General features: G+C 46.2%; 1 protein-coding gene across 1 annotated transcript in view; it reads left to right on the top strand.

The window, feature by feature from the left end:
- Positions 1-12,398, top strand: part of COL4A6 (collagen type IV alpha 6 chain) — an 86,045-nt gene that overhangs the window by 61,284 nt on the left and 12,363 nt on the right. Inside the window, exons 32-40 of the mRNA XM_007952434.2 lie at positions 713-787; positions 1,864-1,971; positions 2,066-2,173; positions 2,705-2,776; positions 3,081-3,206; positions 8,170-8,286; positions 8,600-8,761; positions 8,919-9,017; positions 10,752-10,898. Of these exons, the coding sequence (XP_007950625.1) occupies positions 713-787; positions 1,864-1,971; positions 2,066-2,173; positions 2,705-2,776; positions 3,081-3,206; positions 8,170-8,286; positions 8,600-8,761; positions 8,919-9,017; positions 10,752-10,898 (1,014 nt within the window). The remainder of the gene's footprint in view (positions 1-712; positions 788-1,863; positions 1,972-2,065; positions 2,174-2,704; positions 2,777-3,080; positions 3,207-8,169; positions 8,287-8,599; positions 8,762-8,918; positions 9,018-10,751; positions 10,899-12,398) is intronic.

Below are 12,398 nucleotides of genomic sequence, written 5' to 3'. Positions count from 1 at the left end.
GTTCTTGTCATGGCTCTCACTTCTTTAGGGTATATACCTAGTAATGGAATAGCTGGGTCAAATGGCATTTCTAGTTCCAACTTTTGAAGGAACATTTTCTTTTTTAATGTATTTTTTTAAAAAAGCAAGGTAAAATTCTAGCAGGCCCAGGGGAGACTTGTGGGAGACTCTTTGTTTAGGGGAAACAGGTTGTTTAAGGGGCCAAAGCCCCTTAGCAGCCTTTGGTCCTCTAAGACGATACAACAAACAGTAGTACCTACACTCTCTCTCTCCACGGCTTTCTTGGAGCTAAGGAAAAGGCTGTCCTTTGACTATGTGGTTCAACCCAGCTGTTTTCCAGTCTCAGCAGCAAAGGGGAACATTGTAGAAATTTTTTTCTTGCTGAACCCAACCTACTGGGAAGGAAATTTTCCCAGCCTTGCTGTCCTCACTGTTTTATTCTAATGATGTTTTAAGACCCCTCCTATCACCCTACCTACCCATACTGAGCCTAGTGGAGGTATGTTGCATATAGCAGCATGTCATGCCAATCACCTGGCAGCACCCCTGCTCCTTATTGGTGATTGATCACCTCTTACTTCGTGGGTGATTTGGTCAAGGAGTTCCTCTGTCCAGGTTGAGTCTAAAAAGATTTTGCACTCAAAGGTTGTCTTTGGTGCAAAATGAGCTATAGCTTCTCCTGATGATTTGAAAAATGTCTCGATATCCCCAGGAGATCCAGGCCAGACACTTGAAATTCCTGGTAGCCCAGGACCCACGGGACAACCTGGGGAGCCTGGCACTACAGGTAAGGCTGCTGTACTTTTGTATCATGTGCTTCCCAGACTCCTCCAAGCTGAGGGATGGAAGGAATATGAGGATCGACTCCAAGTTCTGCAACTTTCATCCAGTGCAGAAAGATTCCCACCTGACCCATGTCCATTCACAGGCAGCCACTGTTTTACCAAGCAAACCAGGCTGCACTCCTTTTAAAGCAGAGACCTTTGGAATAATGGCACCCACCCCCTTAGTTGAATAGATAGTTATCTAAACCGTGCTTCTTGAACATTTCCACCCACTGCTCCTGGTTCTAGTAGCACACAGAACAAGTTCACTTTTCAATTGGGTGGCACCTTCCAAATGTGAAGAGAGCTGCCATAGTCCTTGTTCTGGTTCCCTAGTGCCGCTCTGACAAGAATATACCACAAATGGGGCGGCCTTAACAAACAGGAGTTTATTCTCTTACAATTTGGAGGCTTTAAGTTTGAGTTCAAACTGCCAGGCTCTAGGGGCTGGGTGAAAGCCCCTCAACCTTGGGGTCCAGCTCTGCCTCCTGCTCCCAACCCACTGAAGCTAGAGGCGTTTCTTCACTCAGACAGCTGCTGGCTGCTGAGGCTGAGAAGCCCCAAGGTTGACAAGGAAAAAGGCACAGTCCAGATGTTACCAAACCACATGGCAGGCCATTATTTTAAGTCCATTGTAAGTCCCAAGGTCGGCAGAGCATGGCAGGCTGCTGAACAACGACATGGCTACATGCTATAGGCTAGAGACCATTCCCAAGGCTTCTCCTTAAATACAGGAAGCAGACCCCATCCCAAAGGCAGCTACTCAGCTGCTTGTGGTAGATCCCACCATGGAGTTGATTGCCAGTCTCATCATGGGGAATAACTACCACCAGCTGCCCAACCACTCAACAAGGCCCAGCCAAGTTGACACACAAACATAACCACCACAGTCCTTTTCAGAGCTTCTTCATTGGGCTGAACATCCTTAGATCTTGTACCCTCAGTTCATGGTACTTACACCTTCCTGCTCAACCTGTCCTGTGGAGAACACATTCCCTGAAATGGGACTTGATCATATTCAGTATTTTTCATGGTGTAGGTATCAAAGGAAAAGATGGCCCAGTTGGTGATGTGGGTTTCCGAGGAAATAAAGGTGAAGATGGGAAAGATGGACTTTCTGGAGGCCTTGGCTTTCCTGGCTCCCCAGGTACCATCTCACATGACAACTTTATTCTGAAAGGGTTAGGATTAGCTTCAAACTATGTTCACATTCTGATCTTCTGCCTTGGCTTCACTTTTAGGACTCCCTGGGACTGCAGGACTGAGAGGACAGTCAGGGCTTCCAGGTTCTCCTGGTCGTCCAGGGGCACTTGGGCCCATTGGACACCCTGGCCTAGTAGGACCTAAAGGTATGTGCATCCGGAAGCAGGCAGTGGGGGAAAGTATCCTTCACTCAAAAAAAGCCATCAACTACTTATTCCTGGAGACACTAGCTGAGGATAAGCCATACCTAGGAGAGTCATTGACTGGAAGAAAAAGAAAGGAGAAGGATGAAGAAGGAAGGAGGGCAAGCATGAGTGTAAATAGAAGATGGAATCTTCAGAAAGGGCATTGCTCTGACATGTGTAGTCTGTCACTGACTCAAAGATCATGTAGTGAGTCTCTGGAACCAGGGTCTGAGAATTGGCAACCCAGGGTCTTGGAATGGCCACTCTGAGTTCTTACCCTACGTTGAAATATAAAATATAATGAAAAATCTAGGGTCGGGGTATAGGTTAGGGGTGGTCTATTCTCCCTTAGGGTACTAGGTAATGCCTCAGGAAAGACCATGACCTTTAAAATGAGAATGTTACAGTGTCCTTGGGGGCAGCTTGCTACCTCTTACTGCCCCTTTATGACTCAGAGTTGCTGAAGCTATTCCTGACATTTTCTCTCCCCAGGCTTCCCTGGATTTCCTGGTTTACGTGGATTAAATGGGCTTCCAGGCACTAAAGGTGCCCAGGGGACTCTAGGTAAGGATGACACCAAAGGGTGAGAAGGAGGGCACTAGCTCTTCCGAAAGCCTAGCTGGCCTTGAGTTCCCCACTGAAGTGCATCTCATATATTTAGGTCCATAGATCTCCTTGCCAGGCCCCAGCTGGGGGTCCTTTGATGTGGCAAAGAAGGAGTATAGGGTTTATCTTACCCAAATGAGCTCTTCTTCCTGTTTCCTCAGTACTCAGCCTCTGGTGTCTATCAGGCCTCAGACAAGTGAGGTAGGCACGAGGCCCTCACCCCCAATGAGTTCTGTCCCCCTCCCTCTGCATCTCCTCCTAGGACCCAGTATAACCGGTGTGCCTGGACCTGCCGGCCTGCCTGGACCCAAAGGGGAAAAAGGCTCTCCAGGAATTGGGACTGGAGCCCCAGGGAAATCAGGTGTCAGAGGACCAAAAGGTGGCCGAGGTAAGAGAGCCCAAGTCAGGTCTGTAGAAGCTGAGGAAGCCAGGGGTGACATCACCTGGGTCATGTGACTCACAGGGTTGAGCTGTGCATGTCTTCACATCTCTGGGAGTGTCAAAATCCAGTGAGACTGATCACCTGTTGAGAAAGAGAGGGTAGGTTGTCCCTAGGGCTGCACGAGGTGTCAAAGGGGCAGTTTCACAGGTCCCCTGTAGCCTCCAAATTCACTCCTGTTCTTCCTTATAAACCTCAGGGTCTCTCTTCTATTCCTGGCCAGAGCCTGGGCTTAATTGTCCTGAGGAACAGGGCTTGACCATTTAGTGAGAAGTTTGCCAGAATTTCCTGTGTCTGGTGTAGATGGCACTGGCCTGGGCCCTGGGGGAACAATGTGATTGCTAAAAGGAACACATGGCTAAGAGGATAAATGGTAAATGTTTGTCTCCCCAGGTTAGCTGCACAGATGCACTCAATTAGTATTTGCTGCATTATCTGGAAAACAGGATCCACCCTAATCTCTGCCCCTGACTCACTCCAATGCCTGAAGTCCTTTTCTGAGCCTCCATCTCCCACCTCTCAAATAGTAGGAATGAATTCTGATTATCTTTCTTTCCTTAGGAATGTTCTGAAGACCCATATATATCCCACTCAGTATAACATGGGAAATGAATTCAATGTAACATCATGGTTAAGATAGTGGGCCCTGAAGTCGGACCAACTGGGTTCAAATTCCAGTTTTGCCTCTGAATTACATATATGACCTTGAACAAGCAAGTTACAAGGCAGTTACTTATCCCTCTATACCAAATGAACCCTTAGTTTTCTAAACTTTTCTATAAAATGGGCACAATAAGAGAACCTACTTCATAAGATTTATGAAGAACCAATGAGGAGTGAGATCATTTCTATAAAAGCACTTGTCACATGGCCTGACATATAATAGGTGCTCAAGAAGAACTGGCTATTATATTGTATGTTAACTGCAAAATCACATTTGCAAAGTGGTCGGTACCTCATAGCTCTGGGCCCTGAGAGCTCACCACACTTTGTTTATGTGCACGTTTGTATAACGTGCGTGCGTTTTCCAGGAACTATATTTGAACATTCATTCATTTCCTGCTGCATTTTGAATTGGTGCATCTGCTGTTTCTGTGTTTACTCTTTCCTTTTGTCTGGACCAACCTGTACTGTTCTGAAAGCCAGCAGCTTCTCCAGAGGAAGGGCTCAAAATGATCCAAGCCTGCAGGGGGAATGTGTGGTTTCCGTTCATAGGAGATAGAGAAAAGAGGAACAAATAGAAAGGGGCATTTCCTTTCCCATTTCCAAATCTTGACTGTGAATGTCTGGGTATTATTCATCTGCTTTCACTTTCTGAGGTCACAAAATCATAGTTACAAAGACAGTCAACACTACATGTCACGATGGATATAGGTTAGGAACATAATATTGAATAATAACAAAAGCAAATTGCAGAAAAATACATTTGGTATGATTCCAGTAGTAAATGTTCAAAAATGAGCAAAAACCAAACACTATATCATTTAAGGATACAGAATATACATGGTCAAACTGTGATGAAAAGAAGGGCATGACAAACACAAATATTTAGGTGCAGTTGCCTCTGAGCGGATCCCTGGGTGATGCAAACAGTTTGTGCTTGGCTACGAACCAAAAGGTTCGTGGTTCAAATCCACCCAGAAGAAGCACCACGGAAGAAAGCTCTGGTGATCTACTTCTATAAGATTACAGCACCCTGTGGTGCTCGGTGCTACTCTGACACACATGGGGGTTGGCAATGAGTTGGAGTCACGCAATAGCAATGATTTTAATTAACTAATAGCCTCTGAGCCCTATAGGCTCTGGTAGCGTAATGCACTTGACTGCTAATCAGAAGGCTGGTGGTTCAAACTCACCGCCACTCCTCAGAAGGAAGGTCGGGCAATCTACTTCTGTAGTGATACCGCCTCAGAAACCCAAGGAAGGGTCGCTATGAGTCAGGTCCGATTCGACGGCACATGAACAACAATAGTAGCCTCTGAGAGGGAGAGAATGGAATAGGATCCCTGAGAAACACTCAGGGAAATTCCAAGGTAATGCTATCTTCTTTTTCTTAAATCAGTGGTTGCAACAAAGGTGTTCATTGCATCTGGATTATTCTTTACATGTGATTTACAAATATTGTTTTCTCTCAATACGTAATTAAAACAATCTGTTTATACATACAGCAAATATACCCTCCCTCAACAAGAACCTAACTCTGATTTGATAATGAAAGGCAATGTAAAAAGTAGATTTACCCCTAAGAAAACTCCACTGAGCGATCTCTGTCCTCGCAATAACTTTATCTAAATAACTTTAAATGTTGTCATTCATTTTCATATTTGCACTAAATATTGAGAGGGTACATTTGTATATTTAGAATTTTTTATATTTTGACACTAGCATGAGTTGGAAAAATGCATCTTGCATTTGCATCTGCTCATTTAAAGTGTTGTATTTTGTGTGTGTGTGTGGCAAACAGGTAACAAAATGTTTGCATTTAAACATTCTTTATATGTGCAATAGTGACCTTACTTGTGTTCATCGCATTCTGCATCACCATTATCTGCTTCCAGATTTTCCCACCATCACCCTTACTGGAAGCTCAGTGTAAAGTGTTTTATTCTTAAGAAAAACATGAGTTTTTTGCACTAATTGATGTTAGTGGCACCATTATTTCAGGTTTGATAATAGCAGTGCAGTTATAAAATAAAAACACAGGTAAGGGGAAGAGGAGGCTTCAAAAACTGCCACGGGAACTTTTTCTATTCTCTATGCTGCCCACACTTACTCTACTGTAAGTGGTGTCTTGTTTATTAGTTTTGCATAATTTTAGCTTCTTTCTATATTATATGGGAGTTCTGGTGGCGTAGTGCCTAAGGCATTTGACTGCTAACCAGAAGGCTGGTGGTCCAAACCCACAAGCCACTCCTCGGAAGGAAGGTTGGACAATCTACTTCCGTCGAGATACCACCTCGGAAACCCAAGGAGGGATCGCTATGAGTCGGATTCCACTTGATGGCAGTGAGTTTGGTTTTATATATTATATAGGAGCTCTGGTGACACAGTGGTTAAAGCACTTGGCTTCTAATCGGTAGGTCCGTGGTTTGAGCCCACCAGCTGCTCTGTCAGAGACAGATGAGGCAATGTACTTCCCTTAGATTAACAGCCCTGGAAATGCTTTGAGGCAGTTCTACTCTGTCTTATAGTGTCACTATGAGTTGGAATTGACTCACTGGCAATGGGTTTGGCTTTGGGTATTTTTATAGCTGTTGTTGTTGTTGTTATTTGCCATCAAGTTGGACCCAACTCATAGCGACCCCTCCTTGGGTTTCCGAGGCAGTATCACTATGGAAGTAGATTGCCCAACCTTCCTTCCAAGGAGTGGCTGGTAGGTTTGAACTGCCAGCCTTCTGGTTAGCAGTCAAGTGCCTTAGGCACTACGCTACCAGAGCTCCTTTTTTATAGCTATATATTATATATACATATGCATAAAGCTGTATTTTCTGGGAAAAAAAATGCAATATATGTTTCTTTTCAGAGTTTAACCGTTAGGAAAAAGAAAATTTCTTCAGAGGTTCACCAAGACATAACTGATGATGCTATAAATAGTATCATGTGGCTTTGAAACTAATTTTTTGTTGTTGTTTCTTTTCTTCCTGACCTAAATCACTAGATAACAACTGGTAGTCTTTTCTCTGTAATTATCTTTTTTACATTTCCTCAGCAATCAATTAATTAGATCATGGCTACTGCAAAACACCTGAATTAACCAATCTACTGTCTTCATTTACAAGTTTTCATGGATTTACTTTGTGGATGAATGTAAGATGAGAAGTTCAACGTATTTTTGTTTGGATTTTCTTGCCACAAAAATAAAATTCAACAGTAAAATTTTGGACTTTATTGCCACAAATAAAAAATAAGAATCTCAACCATCAGAACAGTTTATCAATCAATTTGAATCTATTTCTCTTCATTTGAAGACCTTCTAGAATGCATAAAAATAATAGCTGTTTCTTCCATGCCACATGGATAATAGGAACTTCCACATTTGTATGTATAGCCTTGATGTATTCTGCCCTCAAGATTATCATCTATGTACTTGATATGTGGATATTAAATAAATTTTCTGGAATCTACTGAAAATTTTGATTTTGAACATATTACAATAGAAATCATTCCACAAACAGAAAACATGTAAAGCAGTATTAAATGCAAGCAAACAAGTATTCTGTAGCTACTTGAATAAATTACTATTGTTTCTTCCCCCCCCCAACCCCGAAAAAAAAAAGGTGGATTTAGTACAAAGCACAGCACCGGTTCCCCTTGGAATCTTGTTTTATAGGTAACTTTTCTGGAAAGCATTCATTCAGCTAGTATCTTGAATTATCTTTTAAAAAAATTGTTTTCCAGTTTGCTGGTAGCCCTAGAAGATGTCAGGAGACACAGGCCTTTGCTGGCCTCCATTTTGGTTGGGCTGGCCTCTGTCCTGACAAGATGTGGCCTGTGCTTCATCACTATCTGTAACTTTCTTATCAAATGTGTTCTGATGATGACAGTAGGTCTAAAAACACTTTGGGCAACTTAAATTCCAAGTGTTATGGTCATGCTTTCTTTCCTTTCTGAGTTTTGGGTAATTTGGTACAGCCTAAAATATTTCCACTGCCAGTGACATTGGGGAGCTAAACCTTTCCTGGTTTTATCTTAATAAAAAGCAGGCAGTTCCTGTTGGGAGGAGAGGGGGTGTCTCTGAGCCCTTGTCGGTTATGTGTTTGGGTGCTTGCTGGGTAGGAAGGTGGGATGACGAGCCCTCTGCTGGTGTCCTGTGGTCTGCCTCCTACCTAATGGCTTCCATTTTCTCTGAGAGAGCCTGGCCCTCTTCTGGACACACAAAGCCCATCCTGCCCCTTTTATCTATTCTTTGCAGGTTTCCCAGGTCTCCAGGGCCCTGCTGGTCTCCCTGGTGCCCCAGGCATCTCCTTGCCCTCAGTCATAGTAGGACAGCCTGGTGACCCTGGGCGACCAGGCCTAGATGGAGAACAAGGTAAAGACAGGAAGCCCAAAAGAGGGATGGCCCAAACCGTAGGCCTGCAGTATGGGAAGCCCTGTGTACAGTCCAGCCCAGTGCTTATATAAGCTGGACTTGCTTGGTGTCGCATCACTCCCCCCAGCAGGGACACAGGGGACTGGAAGTGACTGCATTATGCCACAAGGGTTTGGGAAAGTTGGGTGCTGGGTCCCCACAGACACATTCTTTGCCCTCGGAATGGACTTTGGCTTCCTGTCAGTTCTGAGGCCTTCAGTAGTGGCCACTTCCTGCTCACCTGCACCTCATCCCTCCCTGATCTTATCCCTAGGCCATCCAGGCCCCCCTGGGCCCTTGGGTCCTCCTGGGCCATCTTCGGATCAAGGCGATTCTGGAGACCCTGGCTTCCCTGGAATTACTGGCCCCCAAGGGCCCGAGGGAGACCAAGGAATCCCAGGTTTCTCTGGCCTCCCTGGAGAGCTAGGACTGAAAGGTATGGCTGCTTAGCTATCTATTGGGCCTTTCCCTACTCCCCGGTCAGAGTGGACACCTTCCTGCAGCCCTGTAAAGAAAGACAAGCCGACCTCACCTCTGCCTATTCTCAGCCTCCCATGCCAGGCCTTGACTTGCTTCCCTTTGGACTTTGCCAGGCATGAGAGGTGAGCCTGGTGTCATGGGAACTCCAGGCAAAATTGGGCCACCTGGAGACCCAGGACTTCCGGGAATGAAGGGGAAGGCAGGGCCAAGAGGTGAGTTGAGAGCATGTGCTGAGCTGGCCCTGAGTTCGAGGGAAGGGTGTGGGGTAACGTCCCTTCAGGAGTGACTGCTCATCTCACCAAGAAAGCCTAGATACCTGAAGCAGCCAAGATCAAGCTTCTCTGGGGAGGAGGTTTCTCCACTCTGGGGAGACTTCTGCCTCTATCAGTTCCCAGGACTGAACGCCACAGCTGCTTCGGTGCCATGCATCCTGCCACTGACCTCACCTCCCTGCATCACTTCTGCATTCGTGGGGGTTAAGTTTGCCCTCAGATCACCAGCCACCCATTTGCTCAATACAGAAATGAAGAACCACCTTTTACCACCCGTACACACACACATCCGATCTATTAGCAAGTCCTGAGGGTTCTACCTCCCAAATGTGCCTTGTATCCACTTACCTCTCATCACCTCCACCACTACCACCCAGGTCCCAGCCACCAACATATCTCATGTGAACCACCACAGTGGCCTGCTAACTGGTCTCCCTGCTTCCTGCCTCCCCAGCAATCATTTCTCCACACAGCAGGGAAGAGATAATAGTGTAAAAACTAATCACCCAATGGCTTCCGTGTCATAGGGATAAAGTATGGTCCACAAAGCCCTCTGTGATACCTTCCTCTTAATGTTCATTGCCAGCCCTCTCCCTATGGTGGTCACTGTGCTCCTGCCACACTGGCCCCTTCCAGTTACCCAAAAATATCAAGCCTTTTCCTGCCACAGGGGCTTTGCACAGGCTAAGTCTACTTGCTGCAACACTCTTAGGAGCTCTGGTGGTGTAGTGCCTAAGCCATTTGACTGCTAACCAGGAGGCTGGTGGTTCAAACCCACCAGTTCAAACCCACCAGCCACTCCTCAAAACGAAGACTGAGCAATCTACTTTCACAGAGATACTGCCTTGGAAACACAAAGATGGGTCTCTATGAGTTGGGATTGACTCAATGGCAGCAAGTTGCTCCCTAGTCTTCAAATGGTTAGTCTCAGCTGAAATTCACCTCTTATGAGACACCAGTGATCACCCTCTCTAATGTAGGTTCCTCCATCTCATATCTGCTTTGGCTCCACCTCCCCCACTGTCACTACATTCTCTCTTCATAGCACTTCTCACAACTTGCAGTGAGATTATGGTATTCCTCACATCATGCATTTCCATTATGATCACCAGACCATGACCTTTGGAAGGGTCTGTCTTACAGTTCTGTCCCCAGATCTACAAGGGGTCTGGTGCATAGGAAGCATGCCATTGTGGAATTAATTAGAAAGCAAACTGGTATGCCTGGCTTCCATTAGTAAGCCCACTGGCAAGGGTTAGGATCCTAGGCTGTGATGCCACTGAACCTTTGGGGTTGCACACATCCCCTCAATCTCCTTGTCACTGCATTTGGACCACTAAGGGAGTAAGCCAACTGCTCCAGCCCTGAGCAAAGGCTCAGCTTCCCGTATCCACAACACACACTTCCCAACTGCCTCTACATATCAGGCCCTGTGCTGGAACCTGAAGAGATAAGGTGAATATGACCCAGTCCCTGCCCTCAAGGAGCTACCAGTCCACTCAGGAGATAGATGGGTAGAGAGGGCATTGTGTAAAGGGCCTTGAAAGCCACCGTGGAGGTATCCTGTGGAGACTAATAGGAAAGACAGAGAGGAAGGTTCTGAGATGCTTCCCCTCTTGGGGGCCACCCCCTCTGCCTCAGTCTGACATTTTCATTTTCCCCACCTACCCACAGGCTTTTCCGGCCCCCGAGGTGCTCCTGGGCAAACACCAATCGCAGAAGCCATCCAGGCTCCTCCTGGGCCTTTGGGTCTACCAGGCATTGATGGCATCCCTGGACTTGCTGGGGACCCTGGGGTTCAAGGCCCGGTAGGCCGACAAGGTGAGGGGGATGCTAGAGAGGGGGGCTTCTTGGGGAGCTGAGATGTTTTTGGCTGAAGCAAGCAGCTTGGAACCCAAGCTCCAAGTGGGCACCTTCAACAAGTATTTCCGGTGGTCCTCCATGAAGCTCCCAAGCTTCTTGCCAGGAGGAGAAGGAGCGGCAAGGCCCTAAGGGCAGTAGTTTCACTTGGCTGGAGAGGATGTGCGGTCCGAGCATGGGAGCTACTCCTGACAGCTTGACCCTCTCTGAGTGCTGCTGAGCAGATGGGGGAGGTGGGTGGTAGATGAAGAGCAACATGAGGCAGTGGAGAAAGCTCTGCACTGCAAGACAGAAATCTGGCTTCTTATCCTAGCTTTGCACTAACTGGACTATGTTGGTTATCTCTCTGGGCCCCAGTGTCTGCATTTCTGATATGGGATGGTAGCAGCTGCCCTGCATACTTCCTGGGTTTGCTTGGAGGATGGTTAGGAGAAAATGATATGAAGGGACTCAGAGTGCTGTCCCAGCGCAGAGATGCTTAGGTCTTGAACTAAGGACCAGTCCAAGCTGGCTTCAACCTACAGCCCAATTTGCACACCAATCTTTATTTATTTATTTATTGTGATTTGGGTGAAAGGTTACAGAGCAAATTCACTTTCCATATGGCTCTTCACATACACTTTGTCTCATGACATTGACTACAATTTACCACAATGCAACAGCTGCCCTCCCACTTCCTCCCCATAGTTACCTCTTCCCTGTGTCCTTCCATCCATGCACTCCTGCCCCCTGATCTATGTCCCTGTGCATAAACAGCCCTTCTATTCTCCCATGATTATTCTCCAAGGAGTGTATCTACCTAGTGTAAATGTTCACCTCATATGCATGTCTTTTGCTTGGCTGGAAACCACAGGTGTGGGTTCAATTCCAGACCTGAAGGGCAGCTAGGGGCCATAGTCTCAGTGGTTCCACCAGGTTCTATCAGACCAGCAAATCTGGTCCCTTTTTTCCCCCCCAAATAATTTTGAGTTTTGTTCCACATTGTTCTCCCTCTCTATCCAGCATCTCCTACGGAGATCCTCCTCTGAGTGGTTGACAGTGGTAGCTGGGCACCATCTAGTTCTTCTGGTCTCATAGTCATATAGGCTGAGGATCGCATGTTGTATCAGTCGCTAGGACTAATTAGTTCCGTGAATCTTTGTTTTTCTTTATTCTTTTTTGCTCTGGATGAGGAGAGACCCATAGTTGCATCTAGATGGCTGCTTGCAAGCTTTTAAGATCCCGGTTGCTACTCACCAAAGTAGGAGGTGGAACAATGCTTTGTGTAATATGTTATGCCAATTGAGCTTGATGTCCCTGCAACTATGATCCTGAGTCCACAGGTTCAACTACTCCCTCTGGGTGGCTGGCTGTGCCCAAGAAATGACTACAATCTTGTCCCTTGTCAGCTCTACTATACACCTGTGAATTCTTACAGAACATACAAATACACTTGTAGAAATTTTTTCTGCCAACCGTATA

Source organism: Orycteropus afer, unplaced genomic scaffold (genome assembly GCF_000298275.1).
Source record: "Orycteropus afer afer isolate SDZICR_OR568_19922 unplaced genomic scaffold, OryAfe1.0 scaffold00336, whole genome shotgun sequence".
Lineage (NCBI taxonomy): Eukaryota > Metazoa > Chordata > Mammalia > Tubulidentata > Orycteropodidae > Orycteropus > Orycteropus afer.
This window is presented reverse-complemented; position numbering and strand designations above follow the sequence as displayed.